We start from the raw sequence: 27,455 nt of genomic DNA, 5'->3' as shown, positions 1-27,455 counted from the left end.
CTGATATAGGGCTGCGTTGTGAGAGTTCCTGCACTACTTCAGTTCTTATTTATTTCGTGGGGAAAACATGAGCGGTGATATTTTTAAAATTTAAATTAAAAAAATCTGCCACTGTTGAGGTCGATACAGAGAGCCAGTGTGGTGTAGTGGTTAGAGTATTGGACTACGACCTGGGAGATCAGGGTTCAAATCCCCCCTCAGCCATGAAACTCACTGAGTGACCACGAGCCAGTCAGTCTCTCAGCCTAGCCTACCTCACAGGGTTCTTGGGAGGATAAAATGGAGAGACAGTAGACTCGCGTGCTCCTCAAGTGCTTATGTCTACCAGCTTTGAATTCCATTGATCTGCATGCAGACGTGCTGCGCTTCTAAAAGTTTAAAATTAGAAAGAGCAAGAGCTCCGATGTTTGCAGCGATCTTTTGTTAGTGAAGGACACGTGGGTGGCCCAGTCACAATTATGCTAACATCAAAGTTTCACCGGGTAGCAGCCATTTCCGCCTTGATGCAAATTGTCCAAAGTCAACTCGGAAGCAGCTAAAACTATAAGTCTCTTATAAGTTAATCCTTTTCCGGTCTCTTTGCGGAGGAAGAAACATACCAGAGAAAAGAACAGAGGGAGGAAACCCATCCTAGTGAGGCAGCGCGCCACCCTGTGGCTCTTTAGATTATTGTGCCTCCAACTTCTTGTACTTGGCCCCAGCTGATATTTTTCGTTTTCAACTTGTTCTTGCGAAAAAACACACTTACTGTTTTGCTGGTTCCAGTGTGTCTCCCCCTCTCTCTTCTGAAATGGGGCACACAACGCTAGTCAAATCCCGCCCCTTTTTACTGTAAAACCTCCTTCAAGGTGCAGTCCTTGAGGAAGGCCAGTGATGGGGAACCTGTGGCCCTACAGATCTTGTTGGCTGGCGAACATCTGGAGGGCCACAGGTTCTCCAACCCTGCTATAAACTCTGCTTTTCTATCAGACTGTAAAATCAGACCCAAAAAGTTATGAGAAATGAATGGAATAACAATGGGAATAGAGCTCCAGTGGCCAAAGTAGTTTAACAGTCTGCCCTGCTTCTGATGACTGTAGCTCTGTAAAGTGAATAGGGAATATCCTAACAACTCTTAGTACCCTTCACAAAGTGCACTTCTTTGAGGGAAGCCATGACAGTTTAAAGTGGAATAGAAATATCTACTGGCTATAGGCTATACTGTACGTTCTTAAACCACAAGGGTTTTTTGCCTATTAATGAATTTTACCGCTAACAATACCTTCTACCAGTTTTTGTAAATTAAGCTAACCAGCCTATAATTTCTAGGATCCACCCACCCACCCATCCTGGATCCCTTTTTAAAGATTGGTGTTACATTGGCCACTTTCCAGTTCTCAAGTATGGAGGCAGATCTGAAGAACAAGTTGCATACTTTTGTTAGGTCAGCAATTTCACATTTGAGTTCTCAAAGAACTCTTGGGCAGATGCCATCTGGACCACCATCTGGACCGGGCAATTTGCCGGTTTTTATTTTGTTTATTAAACCTAGAACTTAATCTCTCATCACCACTATTTGACTCAGTTCCTCAGCCTCCCTTCCTGCAGAAGTTAGTTCAGGCACAGGGATCTGCCCTATATCCTCCACTGTGAAGACAGATGCAAATAATTCATTTAGCTTCTCTGCAATCTTATCCTCCTTTAACACACTTTTGGCTCTCTTGTCATCCAAGGTTCCAACCACCTCCCTCGACGGTCTTGTGCTTTGAATGTGCTTGTTCTAAGAATTATTCAGAATATATATCTGCAATGCTTTGAATTATATATAGAGAGGGAGAGACACTTTTTTCTCAATTGTTTAGCTAAAGAGTCCTCTTTTGAGTAGTTTCTGTATTTTCCCCCAGTAGCAAACAGCAGTCTTAATCCCTCTGCTGTTACAATGGCAAGATAGCATGTAACTAGAGTCTGTGGCTAAAGGAGGAATCCAAGATGCATAGCTCACAGGAGTTATAGTCCAGCCTTTTCTTCTTTGTCTTGCTCACCACTTCTCTGTACTCCTGGTGTCATGTCTGAAGCATGACGCCTGCATGTGGCAAGATCTCCAAGTTCCAGACAACCTGTGGATTCTGCACTTCTGACGATCATCCGATGACCAGAGCAGACACATGCAATCTGTGATTCCCAGTCTGCTTTTTCATATAAATATTGAAGCAGTATTTGGGGCTCTGATTCTGGGTGCTTCCAGACTCTTGCTGTTTTCAGATGGGATTCCCTCACATATTGGCAAATTAAGGTTGCACAATCAACACTAGTTTAGAGTTCTTGTGCAACAAACACGCTTCCCCCAAAGATTGGACTTTTTCTGATAAGAAAAGTGACAGCAAAGTGTGGCACGACACTTGCTTGAGGCAAACGTCATCCAACCTCCCACAAACAAATCAGAAAGAATGCTCAACAAACAAGTCATCTGGAAGCATCTGCTGTTTGGATCAGATGTTATGAATGAAGAGGGGTCTTAATCCTTTCTCCATGCAAGTTTTCCCTATATAAATTTCCCCCAGAGGCTATTAGCCCCACTGAGGAAAATAAAGGCGCTACTGACGGACAGAGCTTGGAAGTAACTCGTTATTTTTAACGAGTTACTTGTAATTCGTTACAATTTTAAATAACGAGTGGGTAATTCCATTACATTTGGCAAGTAACGGGACGACTAGTAATTTCCCTACTTTTCAGCTGCAACTTTAACATTTCCACGTTAGGTTGCACGTTACTTCGGGGCGGGAACAAGGGGAAGACAGCTCCTGGCTGTGATTGGTTAACACAAGACATGTGCCTCACACTGATTGGACCTCTGCGCAGACTCTCTCTTCCCTCGTGATCTGTGTTAGGATGCACGAGGGAAGAGGTGAATAGGCAGGGCCTGCTAGCGTCTGAGAGGACAAAATGGACGCCAGAGGAAAAAGCCAGGGCAAGGACAACGGAGGAGAAGGCAGCAGCAGAATGGCGAAGAGCTGTGGAGGTGAGTGACGATGATTTGTGTGTGTGTGTGTGTGTGTGTGCCCCCCGCAGCACCGTTCTGCCCCCCCACCCCCCACGGCACCGTTCTGCCCCTCCCACTGCCTCTCCTTGCCTCTGCCGCCCCCTCCATCAATCACAAGGCACTTCTGAAACTTCGGCCTACTTCTCTTTCTTCCCCCCCTTTTTGAACTCTCCCCCTTGTTCCCATGCATACCTGTGTGCTGTATTTATCCAGACAGAGCACTCCTGCCTTTTAAAATGCTGGCTAGCTTTTTATTGTATATTTATTTGAACTCCATCTTTCTTTTTATTTGTATTTTTGTCCTGTTTAATCACAAGACTGAATTGTATGTGGGACAAAAACTGTCTCAGTAATAATAATAATAATAAAAATAAAAAATCATTAGGCGTATAATAAATGGCTTAAGGCTGATTTTTTTGTTCTTGGCAGAGATGAGGTGAGAAGTAGGGTCCTTGCAGCTCCTCCTCTCAGTCCCCCAGCTCTCAAACTCATGTTCTGTGAGAAAGAGAGAGATTCCCAGTCCCAGAGAGAGATAGACTGTTGACAATCTCTGCTAATATCTATACAAATGTACATAACATGCATCACCTGAACTCACATGATCTAGAGTTACCTTAGATCTTGCAAGATTTGCAAATGAGAAGCAATAGGGTTTTATATTAGTTCTGATTGTCTATTGGGCTATCATAGGTTATATGTTTTTTTCATTTTCTATGGCAAAAACTCCAACTTCAGTGGAATTTATGTGATGTGTTCTAATCATTTGAATTTGGCTAATGAATGCTTTATTCTTTCATCAGAACTTTAGCAGTAGTACTAAAATATTAATAAAAAAGAAAAGGGAAAGAAAAAATACTTTACATACATCATTCAGCTGTATTGCTAATTACAGATATAAAAGATAAACGGCATTTTGTCAAAAGTATTTTTGTCTACATTTTATACCTCATCCTTGGTTTTCCAAGCTTGGCATGGAATGCTTCTCATACAGAATTAATTTGAAATGCTGCATATTTATTATCATAATCATCACATTCAAAATAAAAAATATTTGTACCGCCTTCAAGTTGATTCCAACTTATGGTGACCCTATGAATAGGGTTTTCATGAGGCTGAGAGGCAGTGACTGGCCCAAGGTCACCCAGTGAGCTTCATGGCTATGTGGGGATTTGAACCCTAGTCTCATTTTGTTCTCACAACAACCCTGTGAGATAGTAGGTTAGACTGGCCCAGGCAGGGTTATTCAGTGAGCAAAAATGATGCAAATAGGATCTCTTTTAATTGTGCTATCGGCCTGCTTACTTCCACTCTGACTGGGGGATCTTGCAGCATGGGGAAGAGATGGGGGCACATCACAGCTGAAGTTCACCCATATAGGAGCATTATCTCTTGTTTATTACAGAGATGCCTGTTGCAGGTTTTGCTGCTGAGAGCAGCAGTCAGTTAGTGCGGCCACTTGAGTCACAGCTTGTTGATCCTGAGAAGGCAAAACTAGAAAGTGAGGTTCAGAAACGAGGCCCTGTGCATGAGGAGAAGGAGGGCATGAAGCAGTGCCAGTTGCCCACAGCCACATCTGCAGAACAGCAAGTACCATGGTTTGGTTTTGAGAAAGCTTGTACATTTGTGAGCCAGAGTGGGAAAAATGTTGTTGTACGATGCAATTACTGCCTTCCAAGGATCCAAAATCTGAGATCAGCTGTTTCCTCCTCATCCAATGTGAAGAAACATTTTGAGGTAAGCCTTTGTCATGCTGGTCCTCAAAGAGTGTCCATTGTCTATTTATGTTTAAATTGTGAAGTTCCTCTTCCATTTTTTCTTGGATTCATGCTTTGTTCTTCTTCCTCAGAGGGCACACCCTGAGAAGCTGAGAGCAATTGAAGAAGCAATAAAGGCAAGGAGACGTGGCCTTCCTGAACCAATGCATGACACCCCTCCTCCCAAAATGCTGAAGCAGCAGCAGACAACCCTTGAGAGGTGGGGATCTGGCAGGGAGCCTGTCACCCAGAGCAATCTCGACAGGAGAATCATTGATTTCATTGTAGAGGAGACGTTACCACTTCAGACTGTGGACAAACCATCATTCATTAATCTGGTTCACATTGGACTCCCCAAAGATCTCACTATCATATGTGCCAAGACTCTGAGAGACAGAATTGAGAAGAGAGCATGCCACATGAGAGAAACTCTTGCAAACCGAATGGGTGCTGTGGCATATATAGCAACCACTGCAGATTGTTGGACCAATGGCAAGAAGAGTTACTTTGGGGTAACAGCCCACTGGATCAACCCAACTACCCTGAAATGTGAGGTCGGGGCCTTGGCTTGTAAGCGTCTGAAGGGGCGCCATACATACGATGTCCTTTCAAAAGCACTGCATGATGTACATGTGCAGTACAGGATCCACAACAAAGTTATGTGCACTACTACAGACAAGGGCTCCAACTTTGTGAAAGCGTTCAGAGTTTTCATGGCCAAAGAACCAGTGGAAGCTGCAGGCACCAGTGACGATGATGGTGATAACCAGGAGGAGGAGGAGGCTGAGGTGGAGTTTGTGCCTATCTGTGAGATCCTGGACACAGGACCTGAGGCAGAGGAAGAAGCTGCAGACTCAGGAGAGGATTTTGTTTTACCACCACACCAGAGATGTGCTAGCCACACCCTCAACCTTGTGGCAACACAAGACATAGAGGCCATGCTTTCTGACTCCTCCAAAAGTAGTCTTCTTGGTCCTTTCAAGAAACAGTTTCATTCCTTGATGGGAAAGTGCAGCAAGTTGTGGTCCAAGCAGAACCAGTCAGCACAGATTGCTGAGTATATCCATGCGCAATATGGTGTGTATCTGAAGGTACCGAATAAGACCAGGTGGAATTCCACCTTTGATGCGTTGAAGCAACTACATGAGCTCCTGTCAACTGTGCCACTAAAAATGCATGCCGCAATGGACCGCTGCTCCTTGTCCAGGATCACAGCTGCTGAGATTGAAGTGGTACAGGAATACACAGAGATTATGGAGCCACTAGCCCAGTCCCTAGATATCCTGCAACGGGAGAACGGCATGTTCATGGGGTATTTGCTACCAACGCTTTGCAATCTGGACCACAAGTTAGAAGGACTGGAAAACAAACCTGAGAGGTACACATACTGTTTTCAGCTGCTGAGAGGTGTGTGCGAAGCCCTAAGAAAGCGATTTGCAGCTATCTGGGAGGACAAGAGGCTTCTTCTGGCAGCCTGCCTACACCCTCGCTTCAAACTAGATTGGCTGGAATCGTGTCAGGCCGCCACCCATACCAACAAGTAAGAAGATTAGGGAAGCCCTTTGGGTGGATTACTCCAAGGGAAATGTTGTCTCAAGGGAGGCATCAGAGGGCTTAAGGTGGTAGGCAGGGGCTGGGCCTTTTCTTCCTGGGGCTTCTCATCACAATCTTGGGTTGCTGCAGGTAATCCTTAAGGGTCTGCTGTGCTGCCCCATGAGTGTGGTGACTTGGTCACCTTCCTACCTTCCATGTCATCATCTACAGGCTCAGGCTGGACCCTGAACCAGGGGACATGACAAGCATCAGGAAATGAAGAGCAGATGATGGTTTCCTAACATATATGTGTTAACATATCCTCTCTCTTTCTTAGATACACAATGGAAGCCTTGCTGAAAGCTGAAATAAAGATGGGTGTACTTAATGAGGACAGTGATCAGTCTTCAGATAAAGACCAGGAAGGAGATGACTTAGAAGATGCCTTCTTTAACTTTCTGCCCCAGGGCAAGAAGTCAGCAGTGGACACTGCTGAGGAGGAACTGGTGAGGTACCTGAGGTCTCCCAGCAGGGAAGTGTCATCACTCCATGGCTTTCCACGTGTGCTGCGGTGTTTTTTGCAGCACAACACAGGCATGCCTTGTTGGATGTTGTATCTGGTGCAAGCAGATGCCCAGGATGCAGAACAGTATAGTGACAGGCTAGATGCCAGTTGAAGCAATGAGCCAGACAAGTAATAAGTTTTAAGAGTCACTTTACTGACAATAGAATATATCACAAGCTCTCTCTCTGTACAAACTCCTCGACCCCCACACCAACTGGCCAGATCTGCCAAGTCTTATAGATAAGGCCAGCTGGTTGCCTTGGATACTTGTCCTTGAGATCTGCACGGACTCTGAGCGTCTTGGCCTTGTAACTCTGCTGTGGAAAAATACATTCAGGCACTCTTTCTTTGCCAACACCCCCCACCTATTTTTCCATAGCATAAATCTTTATCATTTACATTACATCTTTCATGTTTCTTCCAACTTTTGTTATCACAATTACAGTTACATTTCTTGCAGTCACTTAAATTACATTTCTCCACATGATACATTTCTTTTGTTCAGTTTACATCAGCATCATTTGTAATACAGTTACTCCATTGCAATCTCAGCATCATTTTTATTACATTTATTTCAGCAATTATTTTTCATGATTCCCATCATCCCACTTTTTCCAGTTACTGAAGTCTATATGCTTAATGGAATTTATTTTAAATCTAACAGGTGGAATACCTTTGGTTGTTCTCTCTGATCTGCGTGGTTGTATTTCTGCCTTAGTGTCTGTGTCTGTGTCAGGCGATTCCTCTGTTTCTCTCTCAGAGCTAGAACTTGATTCACTACTGCTGCCTGTTTCTTCTTGTTTTATAGGTACTGTGTCTGCCTGTTCTTGTTCATTACTACCTTCAGTGTTTCCCAACTCCACATATGTTTTCTCTTCCCAATCCTGGTCTATTGCTTGCACGCTTCTGCTTAACACTACAGACCTTTGTTTTGGCATCAGCTCAGCTTTCGGTTTCTCCGTCTCTCTGCTGTTTTACTCGTTGGTCTGCAGTTCTGGCTTTTCTCTGCCGCTTTTCTGCAATCCTCAGCACCAGGTAATCCTCAGCACCAGGTAACCCTCAGCACCAGGTAACCATCCTCTGCTACCACTTGTTGGATGTTGTATCTGGCGCAAGCAGATGCCCAGGATGCAGAACAGTATAGTGACAGGCTAGATGCCAGTTGAAGCAATGAGCCAGACAAGTAATAAGTTTTAAGAGTCACTTTACTGAGAGCCAATGAAGATTACAAAACACTGGCATAATACATTAGCAATGCCCAGTTCCATGTAGCAATCTCACCACTATATTGTCTGCAAAAGTAAGTTTCCGGCCTAGCTTCAAAGGTGGCCCTATGCACAACGGATTGCAGAAATCCAAACAGGTCTTTATAGCTCACTGAGAAAAGACAAATGCTGTCCAAGCTAGGGTTCTAGCTAGCATACCAGCCTAAGCAGCTAAAAGGAACTCGAGTCATAGAGGCCACTGTGATGTCCCTGTAGATATATATAATACTGTAAATATGGTAAGTGCGGGTTTATTAGAGTATATGTGGTAAGTAGACTGAGTGAGAGGGGGTACATGGGTTAGAATGTTGACAAATGTTGTATGATGATTGGCTGAGCGTTTGAGTGTCTGAAGGTATAAATGAGAGGATGACAGTTGAGAGGGGAGTTGGTTGGTTCTGAGGGTTTGGGGGGTTGGTTGGTTTGGGGGGTTGGGGGGTTCATTCGTTCTGAGGGTTTTGGAGGGTTGGTTGGTTTTGGAGAGGGTTGTTGGGTGGATTGGATTAGGCGGGTAGTGAGGCAGGTTACTGGTGCCTAAGAAACATAAAGAGTAACACATCTTATGAAACCACACGCTTGTTGACTGAACTTTTAAGTAATCTTGTTATTCCCTGTGTATATAAATAAATAGTTCTTGGTTTACCAAAATGCCTGATCCTTGGCTGGGTTTACACAGACCAGAAGGGTGGGAAGGACATATACCAAGGTTGGGAAACAGTATCAATGGTGGCAGTGGTGAAGAGATAGTGTAACATCATCAGGTATCCAGAGCAAAGCAGGGCTGTAATCTTTATAGGCACAAAGATACAGGGGGGTTGTGGCCTGTAAGTGCACCCAGACACAACGTAGCAATAAGCCAGGAGGAGACGAAGGCACAGTCTCAAGGCAATATTGTTTACAGGGAGTGTCTGGTGGTGCTGCCTAGCAGTGGGATCTTGAAAGATCTTTGCTAGAGCCGGTGAGAGAACCGTTAAGAGACCAGGACCCTGAGGTGGGACCATGACAAGATGGTGTCCACAGGTGGGGTCCTGACAGCCACTTGCATAGACAAACAGCCCACATAAGTACCTCCATCTTGGCTGGAAGGAGCCTCAGTTTACTGGCTCTCATCCAGTCCATTACTGCATCATGGCACTGATTTAGCATTTCTGCTACCCCTAGCACTAGATGAGACAGAAAAGAAAACTTGCATAGCAATGACAGCATACTGTGATCCCTGGACAACCACCTTCAGCAGTTTCACGTACATGTTAAACAGCAATTAACTCTGGCCTATTTACTGTGTGGCTCCCAACTGGTTGTGATCTGACCATACATCTGACTGATACAGAAAACACTGCCTTCACTCTCCCCTGATTTCTCTCAGTTATATTATCACATGAAGCCACTTCTGGTTACCATGCAGCATTGTAACACCCATGCTTGCTTGCTATCATGCTCCAGGAGGTGCCTTCAGGAGCTAGGGGGCCAATGCAAGGAGATATAAGCTTGTTAGCAAAACACTCACCCAGGAAAGCAGGATTGAAGATACAGGACAGTCCAAACAAACCAGGTCCAGGCACAGGGAATCAGATCAAGTCCAAAACATGATCCAGACACAAAATCAGACAATAATTTGAGGTCACCACACACCACCACAGGGAACCCAGGCAAAGTGCAGCTCAACAAAATAGGTGAACTAGGTTTGGTAACAAGTAATCGGAGATCCATGCTGTCAACAATTAGTGGGCTCTAGAAGGAGATCTTATAGACACTGGCCTTCTAGATCGCATCCTAACCACAGATGCTGATGGTGAAGGAATTTGAGGGATTACTTACTCATGAGGAAACCCCTGACTCATGAGATGTACAACAACTCTGGGTCTGTAGATGCATGCTATTGCTCTTCAGCCCAGACCTGGATCTTTTGTGGCAAAAATTCTCAGGGGCTGGGTTGCATCCCCTCTTCCTCTGACATATCCAAGGGGTCTTCACTGGGTATCCCTCCCAGGCCCTTCAAGGGAATCCTCAGCACTGGTTCCAAGCGATCCTGCCTGCTCCCCAAGGTCATTGTCCTCTGAGGACACCCTATCTGGTACTGGGTCAGGGCTAGGCACAGCAATCCCCACTTGGTTGGGACTGTCCATGGATTGAAAAAAGGGAATATTCTCATAAGCAGAGAAGAGTAGGGAAGGTTTTTATTCCCCTAAAAAGTTCTGCTTTTGACCTAAACATCAATATGGGAGAACATTTAGTGCAATCTGAATTATGTATTTACTGGACTATGACCTGGGAGACCAGGGTTCGAATCCCCACACAGCCATGAAGCTCACTGGGTGACCTTGGGCCAGTAACTGCCTCTCAGCCTCAGAGGAAGGCAATGGTAAACCCCCTCTGAACACCGCTTACCATGAAAACCTTATTCATAGGGTCGCCATAAGTCAGAATCGACTTGAAGGCAGTCCATTTCCATTTCCCATACTATAAATTGGACATATAAGAAATTGCAGGGCAACTAGTTCTGTGGTGGGCAAAAGCCCTTTAGGATTCCCCTTGAGTCATTCCTAGCCATGTCAAACCACAACACACACTCCCTTTCACAACTTCTCTCTCTGTTTATTTCTAGGCTGCGTAATGGCATATCACTGCTAGAGTCTATCTACTGATAGTGGCTGTTGCTAGTGGGGTAGTTCCAGTCGAAGCTGCTGTGCCAGATGACTGGGTGAAGTTATGATTTTTTCCAAGGCTCAACTTAAAAAATAAATCCACCAACTGGATCCAGTTCCCCACCCTTGGATTAAAGGGAACCTTAAGTGCAAAAGCTGTTCTGTAAGCACATCCAAGTTAAAATATGGATTGTCATTAATAAGCCAACATTTAGGGTTTTTTGCCAGTGTCTACTCATTAACAGATGATCATCCACAGACCTTCTGCTGTTTTCTATATGTTATTTATTTATTCATTATATTTTTTATCAGCCCTTCACTGTAAGGTCCCAGGATGGGCTATATCTTAAAAAAAACAACCATCCCAAAATGCCATACAATAAAATACGTACATATCAGCAAAGCTGATGATATATATAGGGGGACACTAATAACAATCGTTCAACTGTCAAAGGCCAAGGAAAAGAAGTGTGGCTTCAGTGTCTGCCTAAGGTTGTAAAGAGACGGTGCTTGATGCACTTCTGTAGGGAGGGAGTTCCATAGTTTGGGGGGCCATTAAGGAGAAGGCTGTCTCATGGGCTGTCACCCCTCATACCTCTGAAGGAGATGCCGCCGTAAGAAGAGCCTCTCCTGCATGTCTTAATGTCCTGCAGGTAGCAATGATTATTAATAATGCACATAAAGTATGCTCCGCTTTTCATTCTCAATGTTCCGTGAAAGATTCATAGGCTACAAAAGATAACTGGCAGACCAATGACATGAGGTTCTGAGCGAAAACCCAGTGTTGTAACTGCAGGAAAAAAACAGGTGTGAAACTAACTGACCAGCACTGCATTACTTGCCTTAACTTAAAAGAAAGCTAATAATCCTTTAATATCCCACTACTTGCAAAACTCCTAAATCTGCCAATCATTTTAATCCTCTTCACAAGGAGCAAGAATTTCCATCATGAGTTAACTGACCCTGAAAATATGGCTAGGCACATAAATAGCTATATGTTAATTACAGCAAGGAAACCCACTTCCGCAGCTTCTCTCCACTGATAGCCAGAGTTCTTTAAATCCCTCTCTGCTTTGAGTTCACAAACTATTAGAACAAAACAAGTGGGGCCCACAAGCAAGTGTTGCAGTACAGAGTGCTGCAGTCCAGGATTCCAGCCACTTCTTTCCATTCCCATTTTTCATTTTTGGATCTCCACTGTCAGTCGCATTCTGTGAACAAAATCCTTACCTGAAACCGTGGAGAGCCGCCGCCAGACACTGTCAACAGTATTGAGCTAGGTGACTCAAAGGTCTGACTTGATATAAGAGAGCTTCCTCTAATCCTACATATTTTGTGTGTGTGTGTATGCAATATCCGCATCTTCTTTTTTGATTATGGATTTCCTTTGTTTCTGACAATGCATAAGCGGCTACCCTAGCAAAACCACAGCCTTGAGTGAGATCCTTCAGATCAACCCCTCCCCATTTCACACAATTTAAAAACTATAAGAACAATTAAATAAATGTATTGGTTTAGTATGTGAGTATTTGACAGTTAATTGGATGTCATAATATGCACACATTTGCACAGGGGTATAAACAGTGTTTCAGTCTTGTGCTTTCGATGCCGGTGTGGTAGCACAGTCCTCTTAAGAAAGGAGTGCAAAACTTGTGGCCCTCCAGATTTTGTTGACTCCAGCTTCCATCAGCCTCAGCCAGCATGGCCAATGGTCACAGATGATGGGAGCTGTAGTCTAGCAACATTTGCAGAGTCGCAGATTTCCCAGTTGCTTTAGAAGAACACCACATCACAGTTGATCAAGAACATTAGTGGCTAAGTAAGAACTATTGTCAGGTATGCTTCCCCCTTCCCTCTTTTTTCCCAATTCCTTTTGTGCAATGTCTTTTACCTTGTAAGCCTGATAGCAGAGCCTGGCTTACTAAATTTTAGTAAACTAATTGGGGAGTCTTGAGGGAGCTGGCAGGCAGGCAGGTAGTGGGAGGATGCCTTAAATTGGGGCTAGCTAATATAGTGTCCTTTAGACGTTGTGGACTGCAACTCCCATCGTCCCTGACCACACAGTGGAAGTTGGGTATCCAAAACATCTGGAGGGCACACTCTTGGCTACTCCCGCTTTATTCCCGCTTCCTTCAAGATGGTGCTTGTTTGTCTGAAGTTTTTTTTTAAAAAAGTATTAAAATAATCTGTCTGATTAATGATCACGGGCATATTTTCAATTAAAAGTTTTAATTCAAGGAATCTCATCGATGAAACGGTGTACCCCTAAAACACAATGTAAGCATTCTGTCTCATGCATGTATAAATAAAGTTTCTCCGCACCACCACTAGCGGCAACTTGTGTTGTGATTTGTACAGAGCAGGAAGCAGATCCTTAGAGCCCCTCCCCTATTTCATTGATTTACTTGCCCCTTGGATATAGCCAGGCTCTCAGCTTTCTCGGGCGTCCCCCGTCGCTCCCGCCCCCGGGCTTGTTTCCATCGCCTCTTCCCAGCTCTGCCTCTCCGCGTTCGCCCTCCCCTGCCTTGTGACCCGCACATTGCGGGAGTGTGGCTGTGGAGAGGGCTCTTCCCTCGTCAACTCTCCTCGCTGTTGCTGCAGTAGTCATGGCTGCTGACGGGGTGGACGAGCGCTCCCCGCTGCTGTCAGCCCCCAGTTCTGGCAACTTGACGCCGACGGCCCCGCCGTATTTCCCAGACAGCAGCCCCAGAGGTAAGGGCGATGAGCTTGCCCATCTTCCTGTCTGTCTCAAGGCTCCCTTTCCAGCCCCAGGGAAAGACCTTCTCCCCCGGCACGTTTGCCCCAAACTCCCCTTGCCTCCTGGCCATCACGGCCAACTTAGGGTGAAGAGAAAGGGAGAGACGTGGTGGGAAAGGGTGGCGATCTTGTGGCTTGCTTGGAAATTTTCCCGGAGATCCGCCTCCAGGGTTTCATGCCATTGCGGGTCGCCCCCCCCGTGTCTTCCAGAAAAGAGGGGTTTCGGGAATGGATGAGTTTGCAGCGTGGTATGGATATCATCTACATGTGCATACAGCTGGGTGCCTTTCCTCTCCGTTTCTTTCCTTCCCTCCATCAGCCATGGTTATACATTGTTCGTAGCCAGGAGAGAATCGATCATAGAGGCTTTCGCACTGTTCGTTAGTTGGGTGGAGGCTTTTGCTTCTAAGGTGGGAGAAAGCCGGGGGGTTGGGCGAGATCGTTGGTGCACATGGCTCTCGTGTCCTTGAGGGAAGGTTTTGAGCGCAAGAGCCTTCCCCATTCAAGCTGCATTGCTCCCCCTCCCCCAGCTCTGCTGAATCAGGGGGCTGTTCCCGAGAGAACAAGGTCAGGTAGCCATTAGCGAGCAGACTTTTTTGGGGGGGGAATAGATATCGGATATAATGTATATCTCACCCCCGCGCGCCTCCGTCCTCCTCCTCTTGGTTACAAAAACCACACCCCCCATCTTTGGGTTACAAGGGAGGGGGAAGGGCTGGCTTGTGCTGTGTAGGGTAGGAAAAAGAGGGAATACCATTTTGCATATATTGTCAAGGCTCATGTGAGTGCCAAAAAGGCTCAACGGGGCTGGGTTGTGCTTACGTGGTCCTCCCTGAGATGAAGGTTGTATTTGTTTTCTAATGGAGATATAACACCACTCAGGCCTGCTTGACACTTATGCCATTTGACCTGGAAGCACTTGCTCCCATTCCTAGATATGTAGGGCCTGCCTGATTCTAATACTGAGAAAAATGTACTCTGCATAGGCTCATGAAGCTCATTTTGATTAGTATTCTGTATTTTCAGTGTGGAGCAGTGCTACTGAAAACAGGTTCTGATGTGCAAGGAATTTCCTTTCTCGCTTTATCCACCACCACTCTTTTTTCATCTTTTGATGGTGATGTGTGTCAGTAATTGGTATGAAGGGGGAAATAGATTGTCTAAGTCACATCTGACTTTTATTTCCTCATTTTAATGGCTAGCTGCATCCTTGAGGGTGGTGAAGGGGGTGGGATTTATTTAGGCCTCACCAGATGATATGTCAAAAGGAAGGTTTGAACACCTGGTAGATTTAGGTCTCTAGTCCTCATGTTATTTACTGCCTATGTCAGGGATGGGGAACCCATGGTCCTCCAGATATTGTTGGGCTACATCTCCCATAATGCCTGACCACTCTTCAGGTTGGCTGGGATAGATGGGCATTAAACAACATCTGGAGGGCGAGAGGTATGCATCCCTGAACTATGTTTCTCTTAAGCTCAGTAACAAGAAGGGTCATGTTGCTGTCATCCATGTTTAGGCTCTGGTTTGAATGGTGTTGTATGATTTTATTTATTTATTTATAGATGTAAGACAGACTTGACATGGAATAATTATAGCATTCAATCAATGTGTTAGGGCCTGAATGGTAATTCTGCTGCTTAATTAGATACGTGTGAGGGCTTGAATGGTAATTCTGCTGTTAGATACGGCGTTAAGCCAAACTGAATTGTTAAATTCAGTTATTATGGCAAGCAGGATGAATTAATTTTCAGTCAAGGTAACTTCAGTCGTTATTTAAATTGCTGAGAAAAATGGCCAATTTTTAAATTGTTGATTTTAAATTAAGTTTCCCCCTGGTACATCAACTACTTCCTAAACGACAAATATTAATTGGCTAATCTAACCAATTAAAACATGTCAACTTACGACTGAGGATGCAATCCTAAACATACTTAATAGGCATTACAACACTCTATTACAAGTATAGGGACCCTTTGGCCCTCCAGATGTTGCTTGAACGACAACTCACATCATTCCTGACCATTAACACTGCTTCATGGGGCCAATGGGAGCTGCAGTTCAGTAACATCAGGAGAGCCAAAGGTTCCCCATGCCTGCCCTGCTAACTAGGGAATAACCCCGCTGAAGACAGTGAGCTTGCTTCAAAGAAACACATGTAGGTTATGCTATAAATAGGATATTTACCCTATCAATGACTGTTTTGTGGGAGTTGTTTGGTTGAGGAACCCCTGTAACATGTTATGATATCCTGCAGAATCCCTTTCTCTGCTCTTTTAGTAAAAAAAAAAACCAAAGTGAGAACCAGTTGAGACTAGACTAGGCTACGTTACTCATGGACGCTCCAGCTCCCAAAGGCACGGAGGTGAGTGGCTAGCACAAGGAGGAAAAGTGAAGTGCTTGAGTTAGGGGATGGCAAAACTTTGCAGAAAGCCCCTGAGAGATGCTCGCTAAACCCTGGCTGGAAAACACAGATCTGAGTAAAATATACTTTCCAATTTTTCCTCTTTATCTTGTTTCATTTCTACCTCCTCCTATAATTCTTCTGTTTTGCTCTAACCTCATTTGCATCCTATAAACAAAAAGCAGCTAACAATCCAAAGCTTTTGCTAATGGCAGTCCATCTGTCTGTCTAAAGGCCCAAAACTTTGCAGAAACAAGGGCTCGTATTTACTGGTCATAACATTTTATTGTCATGAGATGAAATGGAAATGTCCTTGATTATATGCATGTAGAGGAAATATTTATAATTTGAGAACTGAGCACAATGGAGAGCTTATGTAGGTAAAGAATATAGAAATAGGTAAGATTACGTAGGTAAGCACCATGGATGCTCTTCGTAGTAACATATAGGATGGTCTCTTCTGGAACCAGGGGCTGGTTCTTGCTGCCTGCTTTGGTTTGTGAGTCACAGATCCCCAGTAAGTACATAATAAGAGATTTGCTGGATCAAACCAAAGGCCTGTTCAATCCAGCATCCTGTTACCTCCAATGGCCAACCAGGTGCCTATGGGAAGCCCACAAGCAAGAGCAGTGACTGGTATTCTGAGGCCGATCCTGGAGGTATTTTATAGACATGACTAGTATCCATTGATAGCCTTATCCTTCATGAATTTGTCTAATCCCTTTTAAAAGCTGCTTTGCCTAACCATGTCTATTTAGTCCTAATCATGTCTACTCAGAAAAAATTCTTACTGAATTGAGTGGAGGTAACTCCCAGATAAATGGAGCTGAGACAGCAGCCTAAGTGTAAGTGAATTCCATAATTTCTCCCAAGCACTATGTGAAGAAGTGCTTCCTCTTGCCTGTCCTGAATCTTCTATCATTCAGCTTGGTTTGATGACCCCAAGTTCTAATATTATGAGAGGGAGAGATAAAAACTCCAGTCTATCCTTTTTCTCCACACCAAGCATAATGTTATACAATTCTGTCATCCCCACCACTGCTTATTTGTCTTTTTTTGAAACTAAAATGCCTGTAACCTTCCGTCATGGGAGAGTTACTTCAGGTCCCTGATCATTTTGGTTGCCGTTTTCTTAATCAAGCCCATAATGGTATAGCACATGACCTCTTGATATAGCATGCTGTTGTTATGTGCCTTCAAGTTGATTACGACTTATGGCGACCCTATGAATCAATGACCTCCAATAGCATCTGTTATAAACCACCCTGTTCAGATCTTGTAAGTTCAGGTCTGTGGCTTCCTTTATAGAATCAATCCATCTCTTGTTTGGTCTTCCTCTTTTTCTACTTCCTTCTGTTTTCCCCAGCATTATTATCTTTTCTTGTAAATCATGTCTACTTATTATGTCTCAAAAGTATAGTTTATCATTTTAGCTTCTAATGATAGTTCTGGATTAATTTGTTCTAACGCCCAATTATTTGTCTTTTTTTTTTTCAATTAATTTTTATTCAAATTTTCAAAACCAAAACAATACAAAAAGAAAAAACACAAATTAATAACTAATACAATAAAAAAAAGAAAAATAAATAAAACTATTGACTTCCGATTTGTCGTAGTTCAGCTATAAGTCTATAATATATAACAAGCCTGTCTCTTAATAGATTATAAAATCACCTTCCTCCAGCGGTTATCTTAGTTGGTATCAAATCTCATTAACATCATATCATTTTATTCTTCCACAAAAAGTCAAAAGAGAGGTTTCCAGTCCTTAAGATATATGTCCATCAATTTTTTTCTAGATAGACATGTCAATCCAACTCATCAAGTCTACTAAGTCCAGTAATTTCAAATCGCTCTTCTTCCATTATCTGTATTGGTTCCATCTTCCATCTTTACGCACCCAATAATCTTGCTGTCATAGTCATATAATAAGAGTCTGATAGGAATTTCCTTTATCACAGATATTTCCTTGCCATCAATTCCAAACGTATCACTGAAGTATTGTTGCAAAGCCGCATCTCTGTCCCTCTTTTTTACAGAATACACTAGCACATCTCTTGAAGGTTTTTCCATTGACACAAAACAGGGATTAATTCTGTAAACTTTCTCCATTTCAAGTTCCATCAAATCCTTCTAGTCCAAGGATTTTTTCGAACCAATAATATCTTTATCTCCAATCTCTTCATCAATTCCTTCAGGGACAGCGCTGAGTTCCAAACTGTAATATTTGTCTCCAGGATCCATCACAACCAGGAAATCCAAATCTTTTTCCAAGTCCATATTTAATCCAATCTCCATAGTTTGAACCTTGCCTTTAATTTTTCTTTCATCCTTTTTTGGTTTTCCAGATCTCTCTTTATTCTCCTTTCTCATAGAATCCTGAATTTCTTTCAGCTCCTGTCTCATTTCGTAAAAATCAATTTTCAACGCTTGTCTGTTATTTCTCAGTTCTTGTTTTATTAGCTTAATCCCATTCATTATTTTCTGAAACATATCTAAAGATAAAGTCCCTTCTTGTACATCCATGGTCTCACCCATCTTCTTAATTGTCATTCTTAAAACCAAAGGAACAAAACTCCTTCAATTTTCAATGTCCCAAGCAAAGAACAGTTTATTTCTTTATCCAGTTACAAAGGAGTTAATCTTTCAAACCAACTGACGTCACACTCTAGACAGCATGGACTTCCTTATCTCTTATATGTCCAGAAGTGCAAAAACAGCTTTAGTTCACACCAGCCAAATAACTAGTATCAGAAAGAATGAGCAGATTCGTCAAAAAAAAGAAAAAAGAAAAAAGTAGACCGGAAAAAATAGTCCCAGACATATATTACCCAAAAGTCTTATAAATCAAAAAATCTTCCAATTAGAAACCCCTCATCCGTTTGTAATCTTTATAATGCTGATTTCCATGCCAGCTTTTTGCAATAAAAAAAAAAAGATAGGCTATTTTTATTTTCTTCCCCTTAGTTCCGTGAATAAAAAAGAAGGTTATGACTCACCCAGAATTTCTTAATTGCTGGTTCTTTGACAAATCTCTTTAGCTGTATAGATAACAAAATAATAAGCGTAGACAGGAGAATGCTTGCCTGTTAATCCGTTTTTCTTTGAAGGAAAAAAAAACGGCTCACTTTAATCAGCTGAGCTAGCTAGAAATCCTAGCTCCGTCCGAGCTGCTGGAAGACCTTCTTTCACAGACAATTCTAATGAATTCCAGTCTCCAACAAACACAACAAAGCTGTGTGGGAAATCTCTACGTTTTTTCCTTATCCGGAAGAAATTATCCCCAGTCAAAAAGCTCTTCTGACTGGTTTTAAAACTGAAAAAGTTTCATCCAAGACGGGAGCCCGTCTCAGAGGCAGCACAGGCGGAGCGATCCTCCTGGGAAGTCCCCAATTATTTGTCTTTTTCATGGTCCATTGTATCTGCAAATCTCTCCTCCAACACCACATTTCAAATGAGTTGATTTTTCTCTAATCCGCTTTTTTCACTGTCCAACTTTCACATCCATACATAGAGATTGGGAATACCATGGTCTGAATGATTCTGACTTTAATGTTCAGGGATACATCTTTGCATTTGAGGAACTTTTCTAGTTTTCTCTTAGCTGCCCTCCCCAGACCTAGCCTTCTTCTAATTTCTTGACTGTTGTCTCCATTTTGGTTAATGACTGTGCCAAGGTATTGATAATCCTTGACAAGTTCAATGTCCTCATTGTCAACTTTGAAAAATGAAATGGACTGCCTTCAAGTCAATCCCGACTTATGGCTACCCTATGAATAGGGTTTTCATGGTAAGCGGTATTCAGAGGGGATTTACCATTGCCTCCCTCTAAGGCTAGTCCTCCCCAGCTGGCTAGGGCCTGCTCAGCTTGCCATAGCTGCACAAGCCAGCCCCTTCCTTGTCTGCAACTGCTAGCTAGGGGGTAACTTGGGGTCTTTGGAACTTTGCAGCTTGGCCACGGCTGCACAGGTGGCAGGGCACGTAACCCCTGAGCCACTTACCATGGGGGTTATCTTTAGCTGGCCTTGTACACCCAGGAGACACGAGTGGGGATTTGAACTCACAGATGCTGGAGTCCCAGCCAGGCTTTCCTCCCCACTATGCTATACCAGCTATTGTCAATTTTAAAGTTACATAAATCTTCTGTTGTCATTACTTTAGTCTTCTTGACATTCAACTGTAGTCCTGCTTTTGTGCTTTCCTCTTTAACTTTCATCAGCATTTATTTCAAATCATTACTGGTTTCTGCTAGTAGTATGGTACCGTCTGCATATCTTAAATTATTGATATTTCTCCCTCCAGTTTTCACACCTCCTTCGTCTTGGTCTAATCCTGCTTTCCATATGATATGTTTTGCGTATAGATTAAACAAATAGGGTGATAAAATGCACCCAGGTCTCATACCCTTCCCAATTGGGAAACAATTGGTTCCTCCATATTCTGTCCTTACAGTAGCAGAGTATAGGTTGCGCATCAGGACAATCAGATGCTGTGGCACCCCCATTTCTTTTAAAGCATTCCATAGTTTTTCATGATCTACACAGTCAAAGGCTTTGCTGTAATCTATAAAGCACAGGGTGATTTTCTTCTGAAATTCCTTGGTCCATTCCATTATCCAACATATGGTTGTGATATGGTCCCCGGTACCTCTTTCTAAATCCAGCTTGGACATCTGGCATTTCACGCTCCATATATGGTAAGAGCCTTTGCTGTAGAATCTTGAGTATTACTTTACTTGCATGGGATATTAAGGCAATAGTTTGATAATTACTGCATTCCCTGGGATCCTCTTTGTTTGGAATTGGGATGTATATGGAACACTTCCAGTCCGTGGGCCATTTTTTAGTTTTCCATATTTTGTGACAGATTTTTGTCAAAATTTGGACAGATTCAGTAGCTTGTAGCAATTCTATTGGTATGCCATCTGTTCCTGGTGATTTGTTTCTTCCAGGCATTTTAAGAGCAGCTTTCACCTTTCTAACATTTCTAGTTCTTCATCATAAGGTCCTCCGTGAATGAATCTGTCATCCTTGCATCTCTTTTATAGAGTTCTTCAGTGTATTGCTTCTATCTTTTATTTCATTCGGTTTTATTTCATTTGATTATTCAACATCCCTACCTTTGGTTTAAATTTCCCTTTCATTTCTCTAATCTTTTGGAATAGGGCTCTTCTACCTTTTTTTGTTGTCCTCTTCTATTTCTATACAATAACTATTGTAATAGTTCTCTTCGTCCCCACGTACTATTCGCTGTATTATTGCATTTAGGGTTCTGTGTTTCTGTCTCTTTTTGCTTTTGCTTTCCTTCTCTCTTTAACCATTTTAAGAGTTTCTTCAGCCATCCATTGAGGTCTCTCTCTCTTTTTAACTGTAGGCATTGTCCTTTTGCATTTTTCCCTGATAATGTCTCTGACTTCAGTCCATAGTTCTTCTGGTTCTCTATCAATTAAGTTTAAAGCCTCAAATCTCTTCCTTATTTGATCTTTATATTCTTCTGGGATTTTATTTAAATTGTATTTTCGCATTATGATTGCTTTGTTGTTCTTCTTTAGCTTAACTCTGATTTTTGATATTACAAGTTCATTGCCTATACTGCAGTCTGCTCCTGGTCTTGTTTTCGCAGAAAGTATGGAACTTCTCTATCTTCTGCTTCCAATTATATAATCAATTTGATTCCTATATTGACCATTTGGTGATGTCCACGTGTACAATCGTCTTTTCAATTGCTCAAAAAATGTGTTTGCAAGAAACAAATTATTGGCTTCACAGAATTCAATACGTCTTTCTCCTGCTTCATTTCTATCTCCTAAGTGCCATTTCCCCACAATTTCTAGTTATTCTCTGTTCCCTGCTTTTGCATTCCAGCCCCCCATGATTATCAGAACATCTTGTTCTGGTGTATGATTAATCTCTTCTTGTACTTCTGCGTAAAATCTCTCCAATTCCTCTTCTTCTGTGTTTGCCGTTGGAGCATAGACTTGGATGATGGTTATGTTAATAGGTTTCCCGTTAAATCTCATTGATATCACTTGCTCAGACCTTGCATTGTAGCTCCTAATAGCTTTTGCTACATCACTTCTTACTATTAAAGCAACCCCGTTTCTTCTTAATGTCTCATTTCCTGCATAAAATATTTTGTAGTTGCCTGATTGAAAATGTCCTATTCCTGTCCATTTTAATTCATTCATGCCAAGTATTGTAATATTGATGCGCTCCATTCTCGCTTGACAATTTCTAACTTTTCCTGGCTCATGCTTCTCACATTCCATGTTCTTATTATGTATGTCGTACAACTCCGGACTCTCTTTTTGCATCTGTGCACGTCAGCCCCTGGGCCTCCAATTTGGCTTTGACCCTGTGGCGTCATTAGTCCGTTGTTCTTCCACAGTAGCTTGCTGAGTGCCATCTGACCTTGGGGTGTCCTCTTCCAGCACTATCTCATGTTGCATTTTGGATACTCTGTTCATAGGGTTTTCATGGTAAGAGGTATTCAGAGGTGGTTTACCATTGCCTTTCTGTGTGTCTGGATACATCTTAGTCTAGTGTCTCAGTTTTGACCATTCCACCTTGGGTGCCCCTGCTAGGAGTCTAGCCTCTTGGTTTAGACTCCTGACGGCATTGCTCTCAGCTTCTTCAAAACTCTCAAACCCCCCTCATCCCATTAAGGTATGGGTCCTAGAGGAGGAATTTATAGTTATAGAGGAGTTCATGGATTAAACATGTGAATAAAATGTAAGAATTTATAAATAATGAAACTGGTCAGAACACACTACAAGGACATGGTGCAGATATAATAGTGAAATTTGATATAGCCACTAGGAGAAGATGGTGACAGTTCTCCTGGGATAGAAAATTCTCTTGTCAGTGAAAGCTTACGCATAGCCATGCTAATCTCATGAATTTGTAAGTTACATGGAGCTGTAATGCATGTGAAGTGTGGCATGCAAAAAGCCTTCCCCATTCATATCAATAGTAGGGGCGGAGTTTTGCATGGATAATGAAGTGAACATGTGATGCTGCCACTGATGTTAAAGTGGGAAAGTCTGAACACAGAGGGGGGATGTCTTTCTGTGCACTGAAACTTCATAAATCTTTCAATTAGAACACAGATGAGGAGACTGACCCCCTCAGATGTTGGAGTATAATATCCATCATCCCTCACCATTGGTCATGCTGGTTGGGACTGATGTGAGTTGGGCCCAATAATATCTGGTGGACCACAAATCAGCCACCCCTATTTTAAGGCTTCCTGCATACCATACATTTAAAACTCACCCCCTCAAAAATAAAATCCTGGGAACTGTAGTTTACCCCCATAGAGGTACAAATCCCAGCACCCTTAACAAACTAGTTTCCAAGTTAGTGAGTGTGTGTGTGAGTGTGAGTGTGAGAGATGTACTTTAAATGTATGTATTGTTTGTAGGGCCCGCATCCTGTATTGTGACTACATTTGCACAATACGCTAAATCATGGCTTAATGTTAAATGGATTAACCTCTGTGAGCCTTAGTAAAGCATTATCCTTACATGTTCTTCCATCTCCTTTGCTTGCTCCATATGGCAGGAAGAACTTTTGCCAGGTTGAGTTTCCCCTTTCAAAGAATCTTGGCTTATCATTATGTACAACCAGGAATCATAGTTTACAACATTCAACAGGTTAGCTGTAAACAAATCACTGGTTATGATAGGAAACAAAAGAAGCTGCTTTACACTGAGTCAGACCATGGGTTCATCTAGCTCATTCTTGTCTACACTGATTGGCAGCAGCTTTCTGGGGTTTCAGACAGGTTTCTCTCCCAGCCCTATCTGGAGATGCTGGGGACTTAACTTGGGACCTTCTGTATCATGCTCTACCACTGAGCTGCAGCCCTTCCCCAATGCTGGCTTGTTTAACTCTCTATTGTTGTAAACCACATTCCTCACTTAGTAATGCTAAGCTGAGATTCTTTAAAAGCCAAACTAAACTTTGCTCAGCAGGGTGCAGATTTCTGTCAAGTTTAGTTTGGCTTTCAAAGAATCTCAGCTTAGCATTACTAAGTGGGGAATGTGGTTTACAACAATAGAGAGTTAAACAATAGAGAGCAGAGGGGGAGGGAGGGGGGAGCATGCAAGCTCAATACCATGAATCAAACTTTATTACTCCAAGGATGTGGGAAAGGCTTGTAAGCGTGTACAACTTATAAGATGTAATGAAAATAAAAAGAGGAATAAGAGGACAACTTTTATTCACATGTTTATAGCTGCCAGTATAATATATCTATCTTTACCTTTCAGGTTACTGGCAAATCTTGATGTCTGTGCTTGGAAAAGATGTAAACAGTGGCAGGATCCTTCACTTCCCTAGCTTATACTACTATTTACTTGTTTCTCCTAACAAACTCCTGGTGCTGATAACTTGATGTTGGAGCCCCTTCAAATGCATATTTTAGCAGGAGGATTCCTGTAAGCTTCCACAAGATTCCTGTAAGTTTGGACTGACCTTTTGCCCAGTTCAGCCTGCCTGTGCTTGACTAAGCTCAAAGCTGCTGTTGTCTCCACTGCCATTCAGGGTGACCAGGATTTCTTGTGCTGTAACATGTTGGTGCACATGGAGTGGATAGTGGCCTGGTTTGCATGTCCTTGTAAGCCAGAGTCTGGCTTACCATGACTACATGAATGTGCTGGTTCCCGGAAGAGAGCTTGCACCTGCTTTGCTCCTACTGGGCCTTTTTAACTGAGAGGCAGTTAAGCCAAGATTTAAATTAGCATGTCATCTGAAGCTGGGGTTGTGGTTGAGATCTCTCCTCAATCTGTAGCTAAGATTTGTCCTATGGATACAGATTATATCTGTGATTGGTAGGAGCCAGCATGGGTTTGTCAAGAAAAAATCCTGTCAAACTAATCTCATCTCTTTTTTTGATCACTAGCTTAGTAGATGGTGGAAATGCTGTAGATGTCATCTATCTAGATTTCAGCAAAGCGTTTGATAAAGTCCCCCATGACCTTTTGATTAGCAAACTGGTCAAATGCGGACTAGATGGAAATACTGTCAGGTGGATTCACAACTGGTTGGAAAACCGTACTCAAAGAGTGGTCGTCGGTGGCTCTGCTTCGGACTGGAAGGAGGTTTCCAGTGGAGTGCCACAGGGTTCTGTCCTGGGGCCGATACTCTTCAACATTTTTATCAATGACTTAGATGACGGGGTGGAGGGAAGCCTTATGAAGTTTGCGGATGACACGAAACTGGGAGGGATAGCTAACACAATGGAAGACAGGAATAAAATCCAAAGGGACCTGGATAGACTAGAAAATTGGGCTGAAATTAATAAAATGACATTCAATAAAGACAAATGCAAGATTCTGCACTTAGGCCACAAAAACAAAATGCACGGGTACAGGATGGGAAATACCCGGCTTAGCAGTAGTGCGTGTGAGAAGGACCTTGGAATTGTAGTGGATCGCAGGTTGAACATGACCCAGCAGTGTGATGCTGGGGCAAAAAAGGCAAACACGGTTTTGGGCTGCATAAACAGAGCTATAGTTTCCAGGTCGAGGGAAGTCATACTCCCACTATATTCTGCATTAGTCAGGCCTCATCTGGAATACTGCGTTCAGTTCTGGGTGCCTCATTTTAAGAAGGATATAGACAAGTTAGAGCGGGTTCAGAAGAGGGTGACGAGGATGATAGCCGGTATGGAGAACAAGTCTTATGAGGAAAGGTTGAAGGAACTTGGCATGTTCAGTCTGGTGAAGAGAAGGCTGAGGGGTGACATGATTGCACTCTTTAAGTACCTGAAGGGCTGTCACATAGAGGAGGGTACAGATTTGTTCTCTGCTGCCCCAGAGGGTAGGACTAGGTCTAATGGTTTTAAGTTGCAAGAGCGTAGATTCAGACTGGATATTAGAAGGAACTTCTTGACAGTAAGGGCAGTTCGGCTATGGAACCGACTGCCTAGGGAGGTGGTGGGATCCCCTTCGCTGGATGTCTTCAAGCAGAGGCTGGACAGCTGTCTGCGGGAGATGCTCTAGCTGTGGATTTCCTGCTGTGAGCAGGGGGTTGGACTCGATGGCCTACAAGGCCCCTTCCAACTCTATGATTCTATGATTATGGTTAAGTAGGTAAAACCGTAACTGCTATCCTGGGTCTGGATGACACGTTAAGCCATACCTTGACTTCGCTGCCACACTGTGCTGTGAGCTTTTAAAAAACCCAAGGAGCAAAACAACTGCAATCTCCTTGGGAGCCAGCACTCTTGTAATAAGCTATGGTTTGGCTTAGCATTATGTATGAACAAGGCCAGTGTATAGCAATAGTGGAAACCCACCCCTTTGTTTCCCAGCTCCATGGAGCCTGCAGTTGCCTCCCAGCAAGCAGAAGGTGGATCTCCCTGGACTTGGCTCTGAGAACCACTGTCACTGTTGCTCCTTTGACGCAGTGGCTATTAGCCCTGATAGCTATGTTCTACCTCCACTGTTTGAGATAGATGGTTTGCATGCCAGTTGTTGGAAACCATAGACTGCTGTTGACCTCAGGTCCTACTTGTGTGCTTCCTAGGCATCTGGTTGGCTGCTATGAGAACAGGATGCGAGATTAGATGGGGCTCTTGCCTGATCCAGCAGGCTCTTATGTTCAAGCTAGGAATTGCCTGGCTGAAACTTTTTGGAGTATATTTGGATTCTTCAAGACATCAAGCGCTGGAGAGCTTTTGAACTTATTATGACAAATGTACAGTTGCTCTTCCCCACATTTTACACAATATACACTAGGCTGCTCAGGCAGGCTTCTTTAGAGGTTTAATATTCTCAGAGGCCAATATACTTCACTGACAGCTTTTATTGCTCTGTTCCGAGGAAAGGGCGGTTGGGAATCCTAGCCAAGGTGAATGATACTTTCTTCCCTTCTCTAGTTGGCACATCTTGGGTTGTCTCAGTGCTAATTTCTGTGACTTGCAAAAACAGTTGCTGGTGAACATTGTAGCTGGGTATAGGATTATCTCACATAAGAGAGTTTTTGCATGCAGAATTTAGATTCCTCAGAAATGTAGTGACTTCTCTTTGAAGGGAAGGCTATAGCTTAATGGTAGAATACATCATTTGCATATACCACAGGTTGCCAAGAGCAGTGGGCACATTTCAAATTTTAAGAGACGGCTGAGTGCACCAGTTACATAATGGCTGCCATGAGGGCATAACATAGCACAAATTGGTTGCCGTTGGGGTGTGGCATAACACAAAATTAGAGAGGACAGTCATTGTTGATTCTCTCTGCCCCCTCCCCCCCAACAACTTCATGTTTACTACAGGAAGTCAACTGTGTCCTGCTGGTCCTTATTGTGGAGATGTAGCTGTTAAAAGCACAAGAACCCTGTTTCCTCAATGCCAATCCTCAACCAAAGCCTAGGCTGCCATCCTGTACCCACTAACCTAGGAGTAAACTCCATTAAACACAAAGAGACTTCTGAAGTAGACTTGTATACTACTTTACTGGTAAGTTAACTCTACAGTGAGTGGCTGGACATCAGCTTCTTCACAGCTG

The 27,455-nt window shown here is 43.1% G+C and overlaps 1 protein-coding gene across 2 annotated transcripts in view; it reads left to right on the top strand.

The window, feature by feature from the left end:
- Window positions 1-13,156: 13,156 nt before the first annotated feature.
- Window positions 13,157-27,455, top strand: part of PIP4P2 (phosphatidylinositol-4,5-bisphosphate 4-phosphatase 2) — a 41,547-nt gene continuing 27,248 nt past the window's right edge. For both annotated transcript variants that reach the window (XM_061607225.1, XM_061607216.1), the window contains exon 1: window positions 13,157-13,493. In XM_061607225.1, coding sequence (XP_061463209.1) covers window positions 13,388-13,493 — 106 coding nt within the window. In that variant the 5' untranslated portion in view covers window positions 13,157-13,387. The remainder of the gene's footprint in view (window positions 13,494-27,455) is intronic.

The sequence above is a fragment of the Rhineura floridana genome, chromosome 1, assembly GCF_030035675.1.
Source record: "Rhineura floridana isolate rRhiFlo1 chromosome 1, rRhiFlo1.hap2, whole genome shotgun sequence".
Taxonomy (NCBI): Eukaryota; Metazoa; Chordata; class Lepidosauria; order Squamata; family Rhineuridae; genus Rhineura; species Rhineura floridana.
This window is presented reverse-complemented; position numbering and strand designations above follow the sequence as displayed.